The following is a 26441-nucleotide window of genomic DNA, read 5'->3' as shown; positions in this document are numbered from 1 at the left end:
CTGGTCGCTCTAACAAGAACGTACAGTAATCCCGGCATTGCTCCCCTTCCCCCGGCCCCACCACCAGCAGCCCGTCACGTAATTTTATCTTCATTTTATTCATCCGCGCTGAACTGCATTTCTTAAATAATCACCTTATAAATCTGTCATTGCCATTCAACTTCCTAAACTAAACTATTTGTTTAAAATATCTAAACTATTTCTATAAAATCAACAAAATAGTCTCAAAAACACGAAAATGATGAACTTACTGTACGCACTACTTTATCATAGTTTGTAATACTGTAAGTATTAGAAAAAGGATTATACCATTATTGGCTTAGGGAGACACACTATGTTGTGGTAGAAAACTGTCACGTTATAAATAAATACTTGAGGTCTATTTTAGGTTATGGTCAGCGGAAGGCTGTTTAACGTTATATGAGAACGACGATCACACCATTAGTGACGTGACCTGTAAATGCAATCATCTGACGTCATTTGTGATACTCATGAAGCCGAATTATGTGAGAATACATACCAATACAGCACTGCCATGTGTTGTCAAGTTCCAATAGAGACGTGGCGCAACGCAATACGTAAGCGCAACGTAAGTGATTTGACCAATCACAAGGCATTGTTCGAACTGTCTCTTGTGATTGTTCAATTACGAGTGTTGCGTCGTCCTTCCGTTGCGTCCCTGTGCGAACCAAGCTAAACTTAGAACATGGCAACTTAAATTGATATATTCATTGACAGTGTAATGAATACAAAAATTGTACTTTTGAAATCGATTAAAAAAAAATCAATTGAACACAAAATTCACTCATTCAGAATGTCATACTATTATTACATTTCTGTTTTTATTTTGTTATTTAGAAGACCAACGAGGAGCGAGTTCTATCTGTTCTTACAAACCTCGCACTAGGAATATCCAGTTTGTTCCTGATCGTAACCATTATAACAATAACCATTATCAAGTAAGTTTAGTTCCCACTAGAACCTACCGCAAGTACCACATAAGCGCAACGCAAGCGAGTTGACCAAGAAGTGATAGTTTATAATACATCTCTTGTGATTCGTCAAGATACTTGCGTTTCGTCCTATAGGCCTACTAATAGGAACCAAGCTTTATTTCATCTATAACAGGTGACGATGTTTTGCACGTTTTAGAAAGTAACAGCCCCGATACACTTTGTTATCATGTCTACACCTATAGTGACAATAAACAGCATACAGTATCGTGTCTTCTGACGAAAAACGTCGCCACATGGACTACTGCATGCTCTCTCGTCGCTAGACATTATACTGCACCGTGTTGCCTTCTTATAATGATACATAAAACCCGTTATGTGTATGTTTATTGATAAAATATAATGATATCTTAAAAGTTGTGTCAACTGTAACGAAAATGTTTATAATGCTGTCTACACTACAACTATAGTTTGACAACAAAATGTGATGTGCCCATATATGGACATGATGATGTCATATCACTACCACATTTTGGTATATCACTACTATATTTGGTAAAGGATTTGGAATATTTCAGTTTCTTATAAAGTAAACTTCAAAACGAAATAATTTTCTAATTTTTATATTATTAGGCCTATAATTATTAGTATATTATCTTTCATTATTTACGGCACCTGGTAACTGCTTTACTTATAGTGAATTTCTTCTTTTCTTTCTTACAAATGAATGTAAGTTCTGTAATACTTTCTTTTCCGAAAATTAAGTTAAGTTCAAAGTGTTTGAATGTTATTTAACTGATCTAGAATGGTAGCAAATTATATACAGTAATTGCTTTTTAATTTAGAGGACCGACTATTTTTCCCCAGTCAAAGGGGGTGTTATATATAGTTAACAGTTGATTTTATTTTAATTATGCGAGACACAAGCAATCGATTTATGTATATTGATGTATGGATGTTGGTTTGTTTGTTTTTTCGTAATTGTTTGGTCAGTTTTGTGAATTTGTGAAATTAATAAATTAAAAAAAAAATAAATTATAAAACAAATTCAGTTAAGTATGATGTTTGCACACCGAAAGACGCACCCCTGGCGCATATACCCATGTGGTCCTTCGTCAGTATTTATCCAGATCCAGATCCACACGGGGATTTCATTTTAATATTTAAAATGTTGTGGTACATAACGCATCAACAAGGTTATTGGAAAACATATAGATAACGATAAAAACAATGTTCTAAGCTTTGTCTAGTCTGACAAAAAAGTGTTGTAATATGCTTAAATATGGTAGTGATATGTCATCATCATGTTCATATTATATGGGCACATCACATTTTTTTGCTAGCTTAATAAACTATAAATAAATAATATAACAAACAGTGAACTTGGTATCTTTTTTAAAGATCCGTAGTAGATTGGCATGTGAATTCATTGCTGGAAGTCTGCACTACAGTCTAACGGTAGTGTTCTTCTGGATGTTGATCATGTCAACAGATATCTACATAAAGATTAATCACTCATTTATGGATCATGAAAAGCGATTTGTTTACTGTCGTTACATCGGCTGGATAATACCCGGTCTTGTTGTGTTGATAACTGCGTGTGTGACAAGAGAACACTACGCGTCGGATAAGTAAATCATTTTTCAAATTTTGCTCAGCTCAACTTCAACAGCAACTTTGCTGGTATTTTAAAAATCAATTAAAAAGTGCTGTAGTTTGCAGTCTATAAAACTTAACTGCGCATAAAACAAGAAGTTTTGGATAAAAACTTAAAACTTAAGGTTCAAGTGTAGGAAAACACTACTGGAAAATAAAATGTAAATTTAAAAAAGGGTATTTTAAATTGCAAAGTTGAATAAACAGCATAGTACATCAAACAGCTTATTTACAAATGCCTATATCTAATTATTATTATTGCTTTTGGACCTTTTGGGCAAAACAAAGACCTTCTTTCATAAATCAGAACAATAATAAAAACAAAAAATTAACTTCCACAAATAAAAAAAAATAAAAGCCAGTTCAGTCGTCTCACATTTGTTTTCACTATCTTAAACTTTTTCAAAGAACTCTATCTCTTGATGCATATTTGCATCAAGTCGTTCAAAGACTCCAACCTATATCTAATAATAATTATTATTACAATGTAATAAAATGTTGTATTGTCCTTGTATAAGTACCTCGAAGCTGTAGTTTACACGATTTAATGTATTTAATATATCAGCATTGCTTTATAACATTGCAGGTGCTGGTTAGAGATTGAATCGGGCGCAATTTGGTCGTTCACGGCGTTTGTCTGCATTGCAATCCTGGTAAATAGTTTACAATATAGGTATTTAATGTACTATAACATACATTTTATAGAAGGTGGACTTTAACACGGTAACAAGAATAATAATAAAAAAAATAAATCAAGCTTTAACTAGATCGAGTGTTGAGACGCAACGCAGGGATGTAGATGCAACTCAATCGACTTGCCCAATAAACGACAATTCAAAAAATCAATCGTTTGTGATTGGTTAAATCACTTGCTTTGATATTACGTCCTTGTCTCCCGCACCACCTCCCCCGCCCCCCCCCCCACCCCTTTGACCAAACATAAACCAATATAAGTTAACAGAACTGAATTAAGTAATATTTTCTTTGTAGATCGTTCTTGTACAAATGATTGTAGTTGGCTTTTTAATTTACAAGAAGGCTAAACTCCCGAATCAAAACAACGATGAAACTAACAGGCTGATACGTCTGAGGTAAAATATTAGTTTATCGTTTTACTTATTACAAAATACATACAAAGCTATATCACTCACTGTTAGTTTTGTATATTAGTTTGTTTAAACAATAACGTCCGTCACTTTGAAGGTATGGTCGATTATTAAAATATCGAGTTATCTCTGGATCTTTAACATAGGGCCGAAATAAAAATAGCACGCCCTCTGTCGTTATGTTGCATTTTACCAACTATTTCGCTCAGTTTAAAATTTATCATTACATTATTCAGGGAGGACTGAGATATCTCACTCTTTCCTTATTCTTTTTTTTACAAACAAGGTCGATAAAAAATGTATATATTATAATACAATAACTGTACAAATGATAAACATTATTTTAAGTTCAACGACATAGTTCAACCAGGGAAGAGTTGATTACTCACATAATGGTTCCATCCAATCGAATAAAGATTCTTAACACTATTTTTAATAATCAAATAATGTTTAATTACCAGGACCACCTTAAGAGGTTTATTGCAGCTTACTCCGGTCGTTGGACTTCCCTGGATTTTTGGCATTATTGTCATCTTTGATGATTCAGAGACAATACAATACATATTCGTCATGTTGAATAGCATGCAGGGATTCTTCATATGGCTATCACAATGCTTCTATAGCAATGAGGTGATTATCGAGCTTTTTATTGTAGACGTCTTCAGGTAGGAACATTTTATTTCAGACGGGATAACTATTGTTACCGTAAAAATGATCCAATGTTAAAAATATCATCCTAAAGAAACATATTAAGGTTATGTTTTCCTTGATTATAATTAATTAAAATTTGTCTTTTAATGTAAGGTAAGACATGCAGTTAAGAAGATCTGCAACAATAAGGTACACCACGAATTCAGCAGCAGGCCTACTGCAGGTCAAAAGTCAACTACTATAAATGGCAGTGAAAACAATTTGAATACAGGTCACCTCACTGTGTATGATTTCGAGTGATGCATCCATTTTGTAAACTTGCAGAATCACATGACTTCAAAGACTTGAATCTAAACTAATTCATTTGTCAAGAAGGTACACAGTCTAACTTCTGCAAACTTTCTGCCTGCAGTTTGCCGAAGTTTGTCAACTGGTCTACATACGCCAACACACTTTGGCAAAATCAATAAACTTAACGTCGTGCAATATCTATTTGCTTCTAAAGCTCAGTCTACACTATCAAACTTTATGAAAACAAAATGATGGGCATGATGATGTCATATCACTACCATATTTGGGCATATTACTATTAATTTGGGCACATCGCGCTTTTTTGTCAAATAAGTTTGATAGTGTAGGCAGGGCTTTAGATTTGATTTTCTTGCACTTATTTTATAAAGAAAATAATTTTCAGAAAACAGAATACACTGTATGCATTAATGGAGGTTTTATTGAAAGTGCTAAATCATTGTACGAAAAGTGCATAGAATCTTTACAAAAGATATTAACATTTGCATATGAAAAGCAAGGCGCTCAGAAATGAAACCCTTAAAATAAAAATTGTATTTACAAATTTATCAAAACAGGTTTGAAAATGAATATTGAGAAAGGTGTAAATTAATCGTCTAATTGTTCCTACTGTAGGCCTATAGCTGTTAGGTTTAGGTGTTATTTTTAAAAATCGTACAGGCCTAGGTACTTTATCGGATAATTGGGTGATTACATAATGTTCATCTTAGTAAATTATATGATTTTGAAATGTAACAGTAAAATTGTATACAATACTGTCATTTGCATTTAAAAGTTAAGGTATATGCTCAAACTATTTATTAATGTATGCAATGCGTAGCGTAATTCCAACACACATTTTATTAGTCTTTATTTTAACATTATTCATATTTATCATTTATTACAATTATTATTTAATTATTGTGTGAAGAATGTTTTGTATTTCCAAATATGGAGATATACATGTATTTTTGTAGCTACACTTTTTCGAAATCTGTTTGCAGAACTTCACTTGCAATTTGTAATAAAATCAAAAACAATTATATAGTAGAAACATTGAGAACAGTAGAATGTACACAATTTGACACACAATAGTAACTTTCGCACCGCCTAGCAAAAACTCTGTACACACGCACAGGCAATAAAAGGGGCATTGGTAAAATAGCAAGGGGATAATAACAATATACTGTAATACCAGATAAATAAAATTCCAAATTTCTATAAAATATTAAAATACAAAGTGCTTATACATTTTTAGCAAAAATATATCTTATTACACAAGGTATGTAAAATTACATTTGTAGTTTTTGTGGGTTTTATCTCCAAGTCATTTTGGATATTAATGCCTAAATGAGCTGAGTATAAACATATCTTATTTTAAAATTCTATTTTGACAAACAATTTTCAATCATATAAACATATCTCTTATAATGATTTATCGTGATTATGAAATATCTATTTTTGTTTAAACTTGCACTGTTATACATAAATATGACTTATTTGGTCTAAATGTATGTGTTATGCACGTTTATTTAGACATTATTTTGAATTAGTGGCTGTATTTTCATCGGGTTGTTTAGGCCATATGGCCTGTTACGCGCGCCACTGTTTGAATCATAAATTAATCTAGTTGTAGGCCTATGCATGTCAATAGTTTGATATAACCAGTTGGCCTAAAGTAAGACCTGCCGGACTGAATCATTCAGTTAGCCCGGAGAATGTCAGTAACAATCAGCATACTAATGGCTGTATTTTGGTCAACACATTTTATTTATAAAGATGATATATTCAATCATTATTGAAGTCTTATGCCGTTCACACCAGGGAAGAGTGAACTCTTCCTTGGTGTACACCATTAAACAGAATCAGTTACATTCCACTTTCTGACATCGAATTGCCTGTTTAGTTATTTCAGTTGAAACACACAGATTCACGGTATATGGTAGGAAATTACAGAGATCACTTACTTCTTCACTCCTATAAAGCGTCTTCTTGTATAATGTCCCTGTGAAAATCAAAATCAATCAGATTCAAGAATCAAATGAGTAGGCCTACACTTAATACACGTTATATTGATAACAATAATGCTGGAGTCTAGGAGGGAGGACTGTTATTAAACAGGTTAAATACTTCACAAATGTTTATATTTAATAGGTGTCATATTTGACTCATGTATATTAATTAGTATTTAGGGGTAAACAAAAAAAGTTGACATAAGTTTCTGTAAAGACATCAACACTGTAACTTACATTTCATCTTTAACAATAATACTTGAGAAACTGGGTTTCTTCTTTAGTGTGGCCAGGTTAATCTTTGCTTTCCTACTTGAATTATTTGTTGCAGCTCTGAATGGAATATTTATGTCTGCCGTAACTTTCAATAAGCCACTTGTCTTCGTTGTCCATGGCCCACCCACTACACCTCCGTTACTTGTAACCGATCCGTTTGGTCTCTGTGAGGTGGTTTCTATTAATTTCCCGTTCGGTACAGGTAGTACTAGGCCGTTTGGTACTTGTTGTTGCACTTTGGTAACAGGCGCTGATTCTGTGGTAACAGGTGGTGATGCTGGTTTCTTTACGATTTCCGACGAATCCGATTTTGCCTGGGCCGTAGCACCAGCTTTGAGTCTTTGTATTAAAGAACTAAAGGCATCGGCTGTTGGGTCATTATCGGCGGCGTATTTAGCAAATATAGCGGACGGTTCATTATCTATTGATAAATAAGAACAAAATAAATAATAATAGTTTACATTATTAAATCATTAACTACATTATATATCACAACTATCTCCGTTGGGTCGACATTATTAACGATCGCAGATTTTCATGTTATTATTTAACTTTACAAACACGATGGTCTGTTTTTAGCCTGGAAAACTAGGGCGCATGCGTATTATTTATTATTTCACATACCTTAATGAAACCAATTCAGGATGGTTCGATTCGCGCGAATATTCGTCTAGTGGAATATAGGCCTATGCTATACAGATTCACTTGAATCACAATGAACGATAGGAACACGTCGAAATTGCATATATTACGTTAGCGAAGAGTAACTATCGCCATCGCAATTATACTGTTTTTTATTCTTAAAATAATAAATTCAAAAGTAGTTACATTACACATTAATATTTGTTTTTAGAATAATATAAAATGTAAATATATTCCACCTTCATAATTTTTGAATGGAGATTCCACCTCTTTCTCTATGCCACAGTTGCAAATCCTGTTGCATCGTTTTTTCAACCTAAATGCGATTAACATTAAAAACAGTAGACCAATAATTGCCAGTGTTCCGGACCATAGTGGCTCTGTTAAGATGTAGGAAATCTTCTGCTCTGTGCATTGAATTCCTATAATAAAAGTATATATTAAACATTATCATTTTCTTGTACATGGCTCAGGTTGTGTGAGTAAACAGTACCTATTATTTAAGAATCTGTGGGTATTGGTTGAATTTAAGTATCGACAATCCAACAGTTTCTATTTTCATTAAATAGGCTTGATAAATATGACATTTTGAAGTCTTCTTTGAGTGATCTTGTTGGAGAAAGGTGTAATATATCATTTATATTTACCTGTAAAATCTTCAGTGCAAATGCAAACGTAGCTGGATTTATCAACAATACATTCGGCTCCATTTTTGCATGGGCTTGCATCGCATGCTGTTTTCACGACCATAGGGTCCAAAATTCCTGGATCCCATACTTCGTTGGCTAAGGAAAACAATCATTCATTACTGGTTGTACAGTAGCATTACTTCTTAGTACAGTATAGTATTAATATCAACCTTTTCTTAGTAATACGATTTTTGTTGTTAATACTTGGCCTATTTACAATACTATAAACTCTATCACCCAATTAAACAATGCTTAATGATTATGTATCTTTAATATATGAGAGTGTATTGAATCTTTGCAGATCTCGACTAGTTCTATATAGGCATCAAAACAACATTTAATGTTTCTACCATTCATTTTTTTCCCATATTATTTTATAATATTTTACAATCCTGGTTTTGTTGAACACCGCACCCTACCTACCGGAACATTATTCTGTTTAAATTAGTAGATTAAAACTTTAAGTAAATGATTTTAAATATGTAGCATTAGTGACGTCATGCATGAGTAGAATTAGTCTCAGAAAATATCAAACAGTTAAATTGGAATTTACTAAAGCCTGAAGTTGTCTCTGCATCATCAGTGGCATAAGAAGACTGAGGACCCTTCCCCGGGAATAAAGGATCAAGCTATCAAGTATCACGTAAGTATAGGCAAACGAAACACTAAATGTATTCCTTTCAGCAAAAAAAACAAAAAACAAAACAAAAAGAAACAAAAAACCATAAAAGAAGCAAGTGCCGAGTCCAAAGCAGAAAAAGTAATCACCGGGAAATTGTGTGATTCTTTAACCCCGACTTCCGCAATGTAACAGCATCCGACATTGATTGTTTCCATATTTTGATAAGTAAACAGATGACAGTAAAGTAAAGTACTTACATTTGATGATCCTGAAAGATGCTTTGACACCAGCATTGAGTGGTTCATTTACACTTCCGGATAATACCCGTACTGCAAGTTTATGATACGTTGACGTAAAACTGAAGTTTTTCAAATTTGTAATAAGGCCATCGCATATAGTTGCTAAAACTCTCTCTTGGCCATATTGTTCAAAGTCAATGATTGAAACAACGTCCGTTGAACACCTTTACAAGTTAAATGAAAGCAAAAACTTTACATTTACATACTGGTAAACCAAACATATTAATCGTAAAGGCAAATTATTACGGTACCTCTATTATATGTTAGTGGTGAAGGTGGGGATAAATTACCAGGCGTGATATAATTAGTATCATTTACAGAGATTGCCTTTTACGTCATTCAAAATAATTGTTTGGAAAAAACCAAACCTGATAATCCGTAGGCCTATAATCTTCAATAAAGGTTCGAGTGCTATATTCATTGGGAGAGACATGGACAGGTTTACTTACCCACTGGTACTTGTTGCGCCTCTACCGAAATCAATTTCCGTAAAGTTGAGAGTAGCGTGGAATCCAGTTGGTGCTAATAACGACGTCTCTTGGAATGTTAGAGAAGGAAAGGGGTTTGGATAGTCCAGGCTGGTTATATTAGTCACATTCGGTGCCACCTCTGCATAATAAATTACCTGGCCAGATACACTAACTGTTGAGAAAAATAAAATAAATTTAAGAATGTGAACAGTAGGATTGTTTTCATCTGTAACCAAAGTAAGTACCAAACAGAAATTTGTTATGCACATACTATTTACTAGCTGTAACTTATGGAACAGGTTTGGTATAGTATCAACTATCACTGCTGATATTTTCGAATTAAAATATAAATAGATGTTGTATTATCAAAGCATATTATGACCATTTTGTTTAACGGGAAAGCGTCCCCTAAATAAGATGTCCTTTGAATAGGTGTTTCCCAAGAGGATTGTACTGTCTTATTATTTACTATATTTTAGTAGTTTTGTCTTACAGAGACTTTTAACTGTAGACTTACCTGATGAATATCTTGCACGGAATCCTTTAGAAGTTTCCGATTGGTCAGTCCGAAATCTGATTAACATGTCATTTGCATAGGATACATAATTTAATTTCCACAGTTCACTAGTCCTATTTCCACAAATTCGATCAGAATATTCGGAAGATAAAAATATTTCTATAAAATCATTCTGACAGTTTGTATCAAAATTTAAATCAAATGCATCAAATTCTAGCACCACGCGTTTGTCTAAAGGTACGCTAATATTTACCCAGCAATCAACATTGTTGAGATAGTTTCCAAAGGTTTGTGGACTTCGAAATGAGCCGTCTTCGGATGTATAAAGTGTGTCTTGACACACGGGAACAATTTGATAGGAAAGTGAAAACCCCCTTAAAGAAATGGAATAATCCGAATAAAAAGTTATATTCAAAATATTGTCTTTAGAATTGTATCGATAAGTATTTGCAGCCTTGTTACCACAATGCTTTGTTTTCTCAACAGAGTCACTTAGTAAAATATAATCGTATAAACACTCCGACTGCTTCTCAATATCAAATGTATCAAATAAAAGTACGATTTGATTGCCAGGTTCCGTCACAAAAATCCATGTAATATTCATGTTATTCAAATAGTTTTCTGGAAAATCCGGACTCGTTAATACTCCGTATTCATCTTCTATAAAAATGTCAGTTGGATACGATAATTTTTCCTCTATTTCTGAAAATAAAACATACATATATATTTTATTTTTCATTAAAAGTATATCGAAAATCAAGTTGTGGATTGGTGCTAAGTTTTTATGGTGCGTCAATTTTGGAAAATTGTGTGGACGTCGTGCCGAAATTTCACCCGATTCTGAAGCTGTCACTATTACAGAGTGTGTAACAGACTGTTGGCAAGTATACTAAATACATGTCTGACTGTAACTAGTAGACTTGCAATAGTCTGCTACACTCTGTCTAATGACAGATACAGAATCGGGTGAACATATTGTACCATGTCCGATATAAAACTGAGTTTCGACTAATTACTAAAATGACTTTCTATCTTATCATATTTAAAAGTAAACAATTCTCGCTTATCAAACAAAGTCTTCAAGATTCTAATATTTTAATAATATTTAATATACAGAACTGGTTTCTTTTGGCAACATAAAATCAGGGAATTCAGCAAAAACTGGGAAAACTAGGTCGGTTTCTGGACAATAAATTATGTTTGTTTTTAACAACAACTAACATAGCTAATTATAATTGTCTTCTGTTGAGAAATCGATCAAACACACAATTATGGATGAATTACTGAAATTAATATCGCCATTATGCGAACACGAATTATTGATATTGTAGCCGCGAAGCTGCGAAGACAATCCATTATAACGGCGTCAGCAAGCTATATGTTATGTCCATCATATTATATAAAATAGATTGGAGTAAATAGATGCATGGTGTCCGTCTACCAAATGAGGAAAGTATGAGGTTAGTCATACGTAATTGACTTCGTCAATAATTGAAAAAAAAATTGTTCGTGGTTGTCACTAAAAATAGAATTTTCTACGAATGATTCCAGCAAAAATAACTTTTCATTTCTATAAAGCATCGATGGAAGAGTCGAGTAAGAGCCTTGAATAGGATCAGATATCCAGAGAAAAAAAGTTTTTCTCTTTCATCAATCATTTACATCATCTGCATTCCTCAAGCACAACATTATCACAATCACTCTTCATAACAATTTTAATTCATTCATCATAAGTTGCTATAGAGAAAATTACTAATTTTTCCTTTGCTTAATCGTCACAAAAAGCAACCAAAGATAGACATTAAAATAATATGGAGACAGACATTTTATAATTACTCTAATCAATCTAATGTACTGAATATATTTGTTACTTTTTCGTCTGGTAGATAGATTATTCCCAGTAATTCGTTTTTTCTTAAATAAATTACTGTGGATTTCCTTGGCTTTATGTAACACTAAAATACTTAAGTCTTATCCATTATTAATATAGTATCGTTAATGGATTATTAATTTCTAAATTTAAGTGTATTTGCGTCATTTAAAAAACAACGCCGTTATATTATGTTGCTGACATTGTAGCCATAACTTAAGATGGACAGGTTAACTCGTGTTTGCACGGCTAAGTTTGTTTTGAGAAAACTGGTTACCATACTCGACGTGTACGTGTTACGATAGCACATATTAGTAGGTTAGGCCTACACAAAATGATTATAGATGAGACTGCGGCTGAAACAGCCCCCGCACTTTAGTTTCTCTAGACCACATTAGAATCAGGTGGTTATAAAATCCTACCTGCAGCATTCTGTTGACAAATATAGCCGGCTTCCACTCTACAAAGCTCATCAGCCCAATATGATTCAAAGCTGTTGTTGACTAAAGAAGTTGTCATTATCATACAATCTTCATTGATGACGTTGCTAGGTTGAGCACGTGAATCACTAGAACCCTGGAACCAATCTAAACAAAACAACAATAGAGACATTTATATTCTTTTCCATTAGACCTCTATAGATAATTACAGTGTTATCTAGGGGCGCTCGATTAAGTCAGCTACACAAAGACGAGCTATCGATCAGTAACCCTGACATTGGAGAAACCCACGCTGTCCTTCAACTCCTTCTTGTTGAAACAACGCAATTGAAGAAAAAGCTAGTTTTTCATTTAAAGTGGCGTCTGTGGAAATGCTCGTGCAGCGCCGCAATAAGTGCGGAAAATGTAACCTTTTTGTCTCCCCTCCTCTTCCTCTTGTCTGACAACATCTCCATCAACAAGATCATTCTAAAAGTCCATCATGCTTCGTGGAAAAAAAATGTTTGTCCAAATTGACTGTAATAATTATGTTCAACCCAAACTTGTATTTAATATAACCTTTTAAGAATGTTTAAAAATAGTTATTCCATAATATAAATCATAGGAGGCTGAGGCGCCTATTTTAAACACTGTAATTAGATTGCTAAAGTTACTTGGTTATAGATACTGAAATCATTACAACCTTGGAACCAATCCGATAATAATAGAGTGAACAATCTCGAAGGTTAATTAATATTATCATAATCCATTAAAAGAGCTAAATATGAAAATGTTTTTAATTTATGTGAAGAAACTATGGCTTTTAACCGAAGAAAGTGATGTTAAGATATTTCGACACGACTACGAAGAATAACGCGTGACATGTGTCCACATCGAGATGGCATAAAAGTCGATCATTTTTAATCACAAAAAAACAACTGAATGCCTCAAATGTGGATTTTTTATATTCGTTCTTTATGTGATAATATTGCTATATATAGCCATATATCGCGTAATCTCATGACCATTGACAAATTTGTCATTTCTTGACAATCCATAATTGCACGGATTGTGCGTGCGCGTCTACTCCATGTGACGTGATACCGCAGGAAGATTAACGATTCGTTCTTTCACTCTTGTCTTACATTTTCAAAATATTATTGAGAAACGATTTAATATTTAGTTTTTAAAATAAGCACCTACGTCACTTGTGACGCAATTGACACTTTTCAATTTCAATAACTTCGTTAAAAACAGCTGGGAATTTATATTTCTATCAAAATATTGATGAATTTGTTAGATATTGTACTATTGTATCGCCTGTGTAGTACTTGAACCTAAAAGTGCACCATAGTGCGTTGTAAAAACGATATATACATTTGGTACGCATTGCGCGTGCAAGTGTACTCCAATAATGGTTATGTACCAAGCAGCAATACATTTAAGTAATGCTATACGGTAATGAGCCACTGGGTTTCACTGTAAATAACGCGGGTGGTGATTTTAAATGAAACCACTTTACTGTAGATACTAATACCACATGCATATTCAATAATTGTATCGTGGGAAGCATTATGTTTTATTATGGACCGCAAATGTCGGTATTATGCTTGATGTGTGTGAAGGAGTATGGGTAAGACATGCCATTAACAAATTAATGATATTACAAGGCTGGAGAAGCAAAAATAATTTGTAGATGAAATGTTTCTAATGGGATAGAGCTTTTTTTGATCTGGAATTTTGCAAGCAATTTCCACATTTGCTGAGTGAAAAATAAAACAAACAAAAAACAACCTATTCTATGCATTGTGGGGTATGCCATTGCATGGGCCGAAATGTACCAACACATGATGGGCAACGGGCAAACACGTCCCAACATCATAACAAAAGCAGAGTGAATTGAAATGACGTATTTAATTGTGTACTTACTATAGGTCCTCGGTCGTCGAAAATCGAAAGCTCTATAACGATGCAAAGTGCATTTGAGGGATAGAATGTCGGCAGTCGATAGATAAATGAAATATACTAAACTTTATGGGGAATAATTTACTATTTATAATATACCACAAACATCGTGAACAACAGGACACTGAGCTCGCCTTGCCAAGATACTAAGATAGGAACTCGTAACAGTCCTTTGATCTTATGTCTGGCTGCGACAAATAACAACGGTACTGTATGCACATTCTCCGCGGCGCACGATCGTGCGTGGAACTGATCGTGTCGCAGCCACAGATAAACCAATTATCTCCAGAGCTCAAAATTCTGTCGTTAGATTGCCTTGGTACTACTTATTTCATACTGATCATACAAAGCCCAACAATAATTTAGTATCTTTACGATGCTCGTATATGTGGAAATCAATGGACTGAGTAGTTTATCATTCAATGAAATTTGTTACTAATTTCCATAACCGATGTTCAGTAAAATGATCTATGTGCACATCTATATTGTCAGCATCATTCGTATAATAAAGACTGGCCTTGTATCAAAGAATATACATCAAAATATAAATTGTTAATATCCAAGTATTGTCTTTTTATTATTCTCTCTAGCCACTATTTTAGTTTTATTCTATATAATCCATTCAGGCAGCTTCCGTCTGCCTTCTTATTGGCTCTCATTTGCCTTGACGAAGGATTAGTGTTATCCGAAAAGCTCGACACTTTTTTTCTGGCTATTTTACTTTATTGGTTTGATCTTTTTGCTTATTTCATGTGTTTCCATATTGAGATCCATTAATACCCTAAAAATGATCGTTTTTCAGCAATGTATCCTTGGATTTTAAAATATCTGATATACTGTATATTCTTTGCTTATTGATCACTTACTAATTACCTATAGAAATCTCACAATACGTATGTTTTCATTTAGGACAGTTAACTAAATATAATATGCATATATATTGCCACGTTACCAACCGGAGTGTTTTATTGAAGCAAGATGTGTGTATGTTTTAACATTGATATTATAATATTAAATAAAAAGAAGAATAAATTAGTGAATAAACAGAATATCTTGAACGACTAAGAAAGGAGTCTAATAAGTAATTATTATATAAGCTTTAGGAGCAAAGAGGTTGTGTTTGATGCTCATAGTGATCAGTAATGAGGGGGTTCGGGTAACTGAGCGTATAGGCCTACAAAGAAAAGTTTGTTTACAATGATTTTAGCTGTGAATTGGTCCATCGATTTTAGCCGTTAGTGACAAGAACTTGTATTTACAATAAGTATACCTACTTGTGTATGTTACGTCAGTGGAATGGTCCCCTAGTTTCCATTTCCATACACCTTCATTTTCACGATCCGTACCAGATAACCAATAGTGCGTAGTTGTTGTTAGTTGTGTGTCTTGTGCAAGTTTGTCTTGGAGGAATTCCTGTAGTTCCCGGTTTTCAATAGATGCTAGGGTACCCTTATGTCCAATGTTATAGCACGCCAGCGCGGCTGCTTCCCAGTCTAATTGAGGAGTGTCCACAATTTTTACACATTTCCCCTGTATTGGAATCCATTCAGGGTCGTCACACTTGTAGGTAACTAAAATTAACCAAAATATCAACTAATATTTGTTTCGACACAACTATTCAGGGGAAGCCTCTATTAAGTGGAGGGTTTACTGTGTAGTAATCAATTAGAAACAATAATAATGAAACCATTAATATAGCATTTGAGTGAGTATTTATTGGCATATTACGCTGTTTGATTGATCTAGGTGCAGAATGGAATAAAATAAGATATTATTCTACTTACCTTCTTGTGATGAATAACTAACGTTGAATCCACTAAAATTCACCCATTCGTCTGAAACGAATCTAATATCAACAAAATTTGTCTCCGAAACGAAAGTTAATAATTTTTCTTTCCCCGTGTAATTGCCACAATACACTTTACTGTTATTTGTATTATCACTTATTTGCACAAAATCATATAAACAATTTCTTTGATTTTCCAGAATAAAATGTTGAAATTCCAGGAGCACTCGGTGTCCAGGAAGGACGATGATTTTTGTTGAGCAGGTGACGTCATTTGGGTGTGGTTGTGGGTAGTTAGGACTTGTTACAAACCCGGATGAACCGGTTACTGTTATGTTACAAAACGTTAGATCCGATTCTTGTGTTTCAACACTACCTGTAATTAGAAAGATACATTTAATACATTCTCAAAACGTTAACGTTCGATGCATTTATAATAAATTTTCGGAAGTGAGAGCAACACCTGGAAATAATTTTATTTAAATAAAGCCTGCATAATATGCATGTGCTGCTCAACAAAGAAAACCAATCTTTTTGCTTAAGCCAAAGTTAAGCAGTTCTTAACTATTATTTATCGGAACTTATCTTAACGAATAAGCATATGAAATAATAATTTATTTAAATAAAGCCTGCATAATGTGCACGTGCTGATCAAAGAAAACACTTTTTTTTTTTATTAAGCCAAAGTTAAGCAGTTCTTCACTAAAAATTGAAGTTTTATTCATTAAACATATTTTCATCTTAACGAATGAGCATATGAAATAATTGTGTGTTATGTATGCACAAATATTTGCTTAGGTTATTTTCAAAAATAATATACGTAGCATAATAATTGTCAAAAACAATATTAAAACTTTCAAATAAAAAATATATTTATAAATATTAGCATTAATTCTTTTTCACTGTCTTCGATTTTTCGTTCAAAATATTATTATAATTATGCAGTTAAAATAAACCACAATAAAAATAGTATTATAACATAAAATCACAAACAATAATAGACATAAAATATCATATTCGTTATTGCTAATAAAAAAAATCAATAAATGTAGGTTACGAATAGAAAATAGGTAAATGGCTTTGACAATAACAGCGTTTCAATTTTACTTTATAAATAAGAAATGTCCAATAACGTAATAAGATACCACTATTCATATTGCGTTGAAACTAGTTATTATAGGTCGTTTTGAATAAAGCATGACAGTAGACTTACTTTATCGAGAATATTATAGTTCGGTTTAACTAAATACAGTTTAAATTGCAAAGGCACATACCCCAGGGTACTTGACAGACAAATCCATTTAAAGTCGAACAGGCAATATCGTTCCACTGCCATCTACTAGCAAAACTGTAACCTTTCATTGGCATGGCAAACTGTCTGCGAAGTTCCACGCAATCTTGGTCGCTGTACCCGTCGTCATTCGGTTGTCTTCCAAAATATCTATGCTCAGGCCATCCTTCAAACCAGTCTAACGATCAACAATATCAAAAGAAAATGTCTAATTTCTCTAAAAATATCACCGCATATTAAGCTCTGTCTACACTATCAAACTATATGGACATGATGTCATATCACTACCATTATTTAAGCATATCACTACCATATTTGGGCACATCACAATTTTTGTCAATCTAGTTTGATAGTGTAGACAGAGCCTTAGGTGATGAAGGTGAATATGGTCATTGTGATCAAGCATTCATTACTCGTTAACTTTTCTATGTTTTTGCTTGTTACTTTCTATTAAATAATTAATAATATGTTAAAAAATATTAACATTCTTTTGGATCATTCTTATACTTATCACCAAGCATTCATTTCGGATTATATACCTTCAAATGTAGTTTCGGTACCGTCTGTCCATATAAAATCCGACTCGTACAGAACATCACTTGCTCCTATCCAATAAGTATCGTCTAAACTTGAACTGAATATTAAACAAAAAATGTTCAACACTAACAATTTGGTTTATATTAATGTTCTTGTTTCTTTCTTTTTTTGCAATTTATAATTATGTTATCATATCTATGGATGGATACATCAGTAAATTAATATTAACAATTAAGTATTATTAATATGTCGGATTAAGTAGGATTACAGTACTCCATGATAATCATGTTTTAGATTAGCAACTAATATTTGAGATTAATATCAGTCAATTGTCTGATTCCAATTAATTAAAGTTGAAAGCAGGCGCACATTCTTTTAAAACGTTTTCTAATTAAAACGTTTCTGTTTTTGGTATTGTTTCTACTTTAAAAATGACACTGGAAATGAAAAATAAACTCACTTCATTTGTATAAGCTCGTTTATAAATGAGCTTTCGTTCTGGTATGTCACAATAGCTAAGCTACCGTTAAAAGATGTACAAGTGTCAGACGCTGTTGGAAAATCTTGCCGTTTGTGAAAGATACTGTAGCAGCGGGAACCAAATCTATGCCATCCACTTAAACATGTTTCAGATGGAACGTTTTCAACATCTCGTCTGAACCGATGTTTATATATTTCTGGAAGTTAAACGAAATTATGTTAGGCATAATACTAACTCCGAGAGTCAGATTTATTAATACGGTATAATGCAAAAAAACTGTTTCAAAATGTAAAAGAACCAATCGAGTGTTAAGGAACACTAAACTTACCGTGTTGGCAAATTCTTTTTGAAAGTATATATGATGAAATATTTGTCTCTATCTTAGCTCTGAAATTAAAGAAATAAACAAAATATTCCATAATCAACATGCATTTTCTTTGTATATCATATCTAAAAAAATATACAATATATACACACATTACCTTAATAGAACACATCGAGGTGTTTCATGTGATGTGTCATGTGATTTTGTGGGTACCGACCATCTTATTACCGGGATTGTAGTCAAAAGACCGCTTATAGTACTTTGTTTTCCACAGCCATTTACATTAAAAACGTCGTACGGAAGAGGATGAGAAAAGTCACCAAAATATAAACGTCTGTCTTCATCCGTTGATACTAATACAAAACTTCTTAATTTAATAGCAGCATTTAATACTTGAAAAGTTACTAGAAAAAAAACAACAAAAATTGTCTGAATATCATTGATGAAACAAAATGGGCGTTTCCTCTTCTTTTGGAAATAGTATGATATTCAATTGCTCCAAAACATTTTATTTAGGGCCCTATTCGTCTAAAACAAGGAGATAAGAAAATAAAATAACAGATGAGACAGGGAAAACCAAAAGTGAACTAAATCACTGCAGAGTGGGAACCCTTAAACATACAACAATTACAATATTATAACATTAACAATAATAATAATAAACTTATAAATAATAAAAAAAAAGAAAGCCTTTTCAACGATAAAACTGATTATGTACAGATTAAAATATTTTACGATTTGAAATAAATATAACATTTCGCTGAAATAAATAAAACATTTTTAAAATCCTATGATACATACATTTATTTCATCAAATGCCATACAAATAATACAGAGCATAAAATTAGGACCAACCTAGAAGTAAACTTGTCTTAGTTGGCCTTTTAACATGGTTACAAAAAAAGAACAAATGTTTATGAGGTTGATTTCATCGGTATTAAACTATCATGGCCTGGTGATAAAGACGAACAATAATATCGACTATATAAACATTCTAAATGAAATCAATATTGAAAAAAAACCCCGGAATATTATAGTTTACAAATTTGTTTATTCTTTTTATGAGATCTTACTTCAACGGTTAATAAAATCTGCGAAGGTGAAATAGAAAATCATAGACATTATGTAATTTCCCAACAAAAGAAATAGGTTGGAAATACGCATGCGCATAAAGCAATGCTTTCGATTCTAGGCGAATAAATTCGCCAATGCTTGTTGCTATGAATACGTAAAGAGACGTAGAGAGAAAGTCCATAGACTTATATCTTTCACACAATGTATATACTAAAATAGGATAGTTTTAAGTTGAGAATGACTTTGCGATATTGTCTATACTGTAAGTCACATTCAATTTAATTACATTTTCTTTTTACTTCTCATCACGTTATCATCGAGGAACCAATTTAAGGTTAAATTACATTGTAGAATACAATCATAAACAAAGACTAAGCAATGGTATTACACTGTGTGAGGCAACAATGCATTATAGTGCATATTATAGTTTCACTCTTTCTTGGTTTTAGATAGACATCATTCGTATGTACACACTGCCCATAAGCAGGATATGCGACAATGACTTTTTGAACACATTTTCGCATTCAATATAGACTAATGAGAGTATGGTCGTCATGGATATATACCATTGTGGTAGATTTCCAATTGCGAATACAAAACTAAAACTCTAAAATGAATATATATATATATATAAACACATTAGGCAAAGAACATTAATTCTAAACCGCCCAGTGATATACCGAAATTTAATTAATTAATTTGAAACGATGAGGATGAGGAAATCTGTGAGAATGAGAAAAAGTCGCCCCAACCGAGACTCGAACTCGGACCGTCTGCTTGATATGTAGCTGTCCTAACCATTAGACCACTTTTTATGGTATTGTTCAAACTCGATTGGATAGGGACTCTTTAACATTCTCGGCGTGGTACGGCGGAACAGCACATTCCCTCAATTGTACGCACGCGCACCAGAGATCGATCAAATTGATACGCCCTCATCAAATCAGTATTTTTATTCATTCACGAAGCGGGATCTCCGAAGAGATACTTTTATATATATAAACACATTAGGGAAAGAACATTAATTCTAAACCGCCCGGTGATATACTGAAATTTATTGATCAATTTGAAACACATGGTTATATAATAAGCGATTAAATAAGCAGAACTGAAATAGATTACAATCAATAAACACGTTTGAATCTGAGTGTGTGTTGAACTAGACCTGTTCGGACAGCCATTGAAAAATATAAAATATGAGCATTAATGTACAATAAGAGCATGATGTGAAATATACCGTATTTACATAGCGATGAGCGTGAACACATAACGTCACCAATATAGAGAAAAGATCGCAATCCATACCTAATTTACTTATTTTAAATTAAGCTGTTATAATTATCATTATACTTGATTTGATAAGTTATTAGTCGCTTTGAATTCAGCAAAATGTCTTGGCTCTCATTAGTGTAATGGTCGAATTGTCCCAATGGCCAACAAATTGAAATTGATATCTATTTTTATCGTCACTTGAGTGTAATTTCCATTTTCTATTAATTCATAATGATTGTTAACTAAGGTCAGTAGAATATGTATTCATGTAATGCCATACGACACAATTAGCGGCCTTTGATAGTTTTTGTCAATTTTGGTAAACATTTTATGTCAAAAGTCAAAGCTTCTAAATCAATCGTTAGGCCCAATAGGCAGTGCCTTGGTCAAAGGGCCGCATTTACCGGGGTGCGATATTTCTATTCGCACAAGGGATACAATCCGTATCCAATTATTAGTATATCTACGTATATTATTGTCGGAGACTGGATTCATTTGATTGTCCAGACCTACTTTGCTGAGGGAGGGATATTTTATTTTTACGTTATGCCTAGTATGTTTTACAGTTTCTTCCGCGGATGTTTATTTGACTAGTGTCATAGTAATTAGGCTAGCGCGTTCCTCTCATGGAGCGGGAGATGGAGACCCTGCCTTGAGAGAGACAAGACGTGTCTGGCAGAGACAGATGAGAACCTTGATTATTTACTATTTTATGAGCGTGTAACTTGATGTAACTCGAGCATTGATAAGAACAAAGACGACTGTGTACCAGAGTGGAGCTGACTCTTGATTGTTTGGCTACTTGTATGAGGGCATTGCAGGTTCGATTTTTGTTGCTTAATTATGTTATCGATCTTGTATTAATAGTTAAAACAGTATTTAAGATGCTTGAGTTTTATATGAGATAATTGCTATGAAAATACATGCGTTTACGCCTATGGATTATATATGTGTTGATAATTTGTGTTAAGCTATGTTTAACGGATTGTTAATGGGTATTAGAAGAGATCTATGAGAGATCAAGTTAACCTTTTATTTGGGGGTATCAGTGGTATGTGTAATGATGCACGTATTGATTATTCTCTGTTTACTTTGTGTTTCAGGGGTGTTTGTACTTTTATCTTTTCGTTCTGCTACATCTGTATCAGATTGAAGTTGTGTTCCAATAAACGTCTAAACAACGTATCCAGTCTTTGGTCTATTCCTTTGACGTGTTTGTTCGACTCACGACAAATTTTGGTGGCAGCGGTGGGATACAACTGGAACAGATCTGAATTCGACGAGATTAGTGTGACGAGTCAAGTTGGTGCAGACGAATGGATTTGGCTGATAGACCCCTGGATGCCAATTTAGAGATATTTTTCATTAATGCTTTGTTTTTTTGATTGCATATACTTACTTGTTTTACCGTATATTTACATTGTGCATAGATTTTTATTCCCATTTCGTAATATAGCAATATGGCAGAGATGGGTGATATGATACAAGCGTTAACAACGGCACTCCAAGGCCTAACCACACAGCGAAGTCCACCACCAGTTAAGCTATCTAAGTTTAAGGGTTGTGCAAGAGAGATTGGAGAGTTCTCCTTGAAAGAATGGATAGATGACTTCAATAGTTACGCGACCCACTACAATCTAACTGGAGAAGCCAAAGCCAACTCGCTGTTAGCCCATCTAGGTGGAGCGGCGAAAGATGAGATACTATGCTATGGTGATGATGTTAAGAAGGATAGTACGAAAATCGTAGAGAAACTGGAAGCACTATTCGCACCGATTAATACTGTTCAGTCACTTAGCAGTAATTTCCATAGTCGATCACAGATGGATGGAGAATCATTGGCCGACTACAGTAGGATACTGATGAGAATCTACCAGAGAATGATCAAGGCAGCGACGTCTGATGTTGAAAAAGCGGCATTGAAAAGCTTAAAGGACAATGCCTTGAAGGAAAGATTTGCAAGAGGAGCGAAGGAACCGTGGGTCCAAAGGGAATTGCGCAGAATTGAGATGGCATATAAAGATAAGTCATTCCAAGAGATGAGAGAGGAGACGCTAGAATTCTTTAGGAATATTGAGAGTCAGAAAAAGAGAGTGCAAGTCCATGAGGTTGTCAATGACACGAAGCAGAGTGAGATGGAGGCATTGAAAGCCGAACTGAAGGCTGTGAAGGCGCTGTTAAATCGTCAGGCTGAGAATGATGTAGTTACCAGTGGGCAACAACGCAGACCTTTAACCTGCTATAAGTGCCTAGAGAAGGGTCATCGCAAGGAAAACTGCACTGGTCAATATAAATGCCTTCATTGCAAACAGACCGGACACTTTAGGAAAGATTGCCCACAATTGAGTTCAGCCACTGCAGACACACAAAAACCAGTTGTAGACGGTGTGGAAATTGAAATGGGCCGTATCGCTAGCGTAGAAGAACATGAGAGCGAGCTTGTAGCAAACAGTCCTTCTGCTACCATAACCCTTGCAGGCATTGAGTTGGGATGTATACTGGATACCGGGGCTATGACGTCATTGATTCCAGCTTCAGTATATGAGACTAAACTAAAACCAAGACTTGGCAATTTGGCACCTGAAGTGACGTATCTACAGATAACTGGCGTCAATGGAGAACCTGTAGACATTCAAGGCTATGTGGAGCTTCCGATGAAATATGGTGAGAACGAGCTGAACGCGAGTTTCTTAGTGTCCAAAGACGGTTCAAGTAAGAGGAGTCAAGATCATCCTATCCTACTTGGCTGTAATATCCTGAGGAAATTGTCTGTTCTTAATGTTCCGCAAAAGGACAACTTCGCCTGGAGGTTTGTCAGAAATTTGATGTTAGAGAAGAGTGACAGCAAGGTTGAAACACCTGTGCCGTGTGATGTAGCCGAGCTGAGATTGTCTGAAGATGTTACCGTCCCGGCATGCGGTGTCAGAAGGATCTGTTGTCAAGTTAGCAACCTTAAGGGTAATGTGTTGGCGAGTCCAGTTCAGGGAAACCAGCGTGTAGAATTGGTAGAAGGTTGCGGGGCGATCAAGAATGGGCTTCTTGGGGTGATGTTGGCCAACTCTGAAAACCAACCCATCAAGTTGAGAAAGGATGTTGTGGTAGGAGAAGCGTCAGCAGTCAATGAGAAGCAGGAAGCTGAGGTAGTGCAGGTAGCTGATGGCTTGGAGGTCCGAGTTGGAGAAGTATTAGTAACGCCCGGATGTGGTGTATCCAGAGTTCTGAAGAGCGAAGGACTTATTCAAGAGTGTAAAGAGATAGCTCCTGGGTTGAATTTGAGCCATTTGGGGGAAGAGGAAAAGACTAAAGTCATGCAGTGCATCAAGAAACATCCAAGCGCATTTTCGACTGGTTCATTTGATGTTGGTAAATGTAACCTTGTTCCACATTCTATTACCCTAACATCAGAGAAGATTATTCGAGAGCCATTTCGGCGAATACACCCGCACAAAGTTCCAGAAATCAAAAAGATGATTCAAGAGATGGTAGACCAACAAATTATTCGCCCGTCAAAAAGTGCCTACGCTAGCCCTGTGGTGATAGTGACAAAGAAAGATGGGTCCCTACGGTTGTGTATTGACTATCGGAAGCTGAATGCCATGACTGTCAAGGACTCCTTCCCACTACCGCGTATAGACGAGGTGTTGGACATTCTAGGGGGAGCTAAGTATTTCACCACGCTCGACTTAGCCCATGGGTACTATCAGGTCACAATGGATGAATCGTCGATAGACCAGACAGCCTTCAGAGTTCCTTGGGGTCTTTACGAATATCTAAGGATGCCGCAAGGGCTCAGCAACGCAGCGAATACTTTCCAGCGAGTAATGGTGTTTATCTTTGCAGATATGAACTTAGTCGAGTTAGTACTATACCTAGATGACATTCTCATATTCTCTTCGACGCTTGAAGAACACCTAGTTCGTCTAGAAAAAGTTCTAGTTAGGTTGTCCAAATATGGATTGAAGTTGAAAGGGAAGAAATGTGATGTGCTGAAGCAGAAGGTTGAGTATCTAGGACATGTGGTGGATGATCGGGGCGTGCAAGTGTCAGAAGAGAAAGTCGAGCGGATCAAAGACTGGCCCACCCCGACAACCGGACGAGAAGTCAGCTCATTCCTTGGCCTGGCTTCATACTATCGACGCTTCATTCATAATTTTTCTCGCATCGCTGCTCCGCTGCATGCCCTGGTTGCTAAAACAAGAAGCACTGCATCATCGAAAGCAGGGAACTTTTATTGGAAGGAAGGAGAGCAGCAAGCGTTTGATAGGTTAAAGGTCATGCTTAGTTCTACGCCGGTATTGGCATACCCAGATTTCCAGAAGGAATTTATACTAGAAGTAGATGCCTCGTTCAAAGGATTGGGCGCATGTTTGATGCAGTCGGATGAAACAGGCAAGCCTCACCCAGTCGCTTATGCTAGTCGAGGGTTGAGAGGTGCTGAGAAGAACTACAGTGATTTGTCAAGCTTTAAGGTAGAATTGTTGGCGCTGAAGTGGGCGGTAACGGAGAAGTTTAGTGCTTATCTGCTGGGCAACCATTGTATTGTATACACCGATCACAACCCATTGGTGCACCTTGAGACTGCAAGACTTGGAGCTACGGAACATCGATGGGTCGCCCAATTGGCCAATTTCGACTTGGACGTTAAGTACAAGCCTGGGAGGGACAATAAGTGTGCGGATGCTCTGAGTAGAACGGTTCCAGTCGCAAAGGATGTCATGAGTGTTGTCATAGGGCGTCTACCTAAAGAAGACCTGAAATCTAGAGTCGAGGTGAGAGCTGTCACCATTGATAATCAACATCCGACAGTTTTCCCGTCTTATTGCAAGCAGCAGCTTCAACAATTCCAATTACAATCTCCTGTACTTAATGAAGTAATCGAGCTCAAGAGCAAGGGCAACAAAATGCACAATGCAGAGTCTAAAGCTGTAAGGAGTTGGACCAGAGAGTGGGACAACTTAAAGGTCGAAGATGGGGTTTTGTACAGAGTCAGGAAAGACAAAATCCATGGACAAATAATGCAGTACGCTGTACCTGAACAGATGCGGGCAGAAATACTTGACATGGTACATGAGCGTTGGGGACACCAGGGAGTTACACGAACATTAGCATTACTTTACTATAGATGTTATTGGCCAGGAGCCAAGACTGATGTCAAGGGCCACATCAAGAGATGTTTCCGGTGTGCTGTGAGTAAATCACAAACCCCTAAAATCAGACCGCCACTACGTCATCTCCTCGCT

General features: G+C 35.0%; 3 protein-coding genes across 3 annotated transcripts; 2 read left to right on the top strand and 1 right to left on the bottom strand.

Annotated features, from left to right (window-relative positions):
- Positions 1–378: 378 nt before the first annotated feature.
- LOC144851006 (adhesion G-protein coupled receptor D1-like) lies at positions 379–4666 on the top strand. The gene is made up of 7 exons (XM_078708530.1): positions 379–506; positions 859–959; positions 2355–2584; positions 3196–3262; positions 3600–3700; positions 4177–4345; positions 4520–4666. The coding sequence occupies exons 3-7, from the start codon at positions 2427–2429 to the stop codon at positions 4664–4666; spliced, it is 642 nt and encodes a 213-aa protein (XP_078564656.1). The 5' UTR covers positions 379–506; positions 859–959; positions 2355–2426.
- Positions 4667–5078: 412 nt separating this feature from the next.
- Positions 5079–22645, bottom strand: LOC144851005 (cubilin-like). Its single transcript, XM_078708529.1, has 16 exons — positions 22621–22645; positions 19013–19259; positions 18859–18917; positions 18510–18726; positions 18052–18146; positions 17496–17690; positions 16220–16597; positions 15710–16006; positions 12474–12638; positions 10182–10883; positions 9644–9836; positions 9153–9358; positions 8232–8369; positions 7824–8006; positions 6904–7363; positions 5079–6659 (listed from the first exon to the last, which is right to left on the bottom strand). Exons 1-16 carry the CDS (start codon positions 22643–22645, stop codon positions 6632–6634), a joined length of 3588 nt encoding a protein of 1195 aa, XP_078564655.1. The 3' UTR covers positions 5079–6631.
- Positions 21808–26217, top strand: LOC144851004 (uncharacterized). The gene is made up of 3 exons (XM_078708528.1): positions 21808–22022; positions 22305–26094; positions 26186–26217. Exons 2-3 carry the CDS (start codon positions 22662–22664, stop codon positions 26215–26217), a joined length of 3465 nt encoding a protein of 1154 aa, XP_078564654.1. The 5' UTR covers positions 21808–22022; positions 22305–22661.
- Positions 26218–26441: the final 224 nt, after the last annotated feature.

The sequence above is a fragment of the Antedon bifida genome, chromosome 8 (genome assembly GCF_963402885.1).
Source record: "Antedon bifida chromosome 8, ecAntBifi1.1, whole genome shotgun sequence".
In the NCBI taxonomy this organism is placed as follows: domain Eukaryota; kingdom Metazoa; phylum Echinodermata; class Crinoidea; order Comatulida; family Antedonidae; genus Antedon; species Antedon bifida.
The sequence above is the reverse complement of the archived record's forward strand: the minus strand, read 5'-3'. Positions and strand labels throughout refer to the sequence as shown.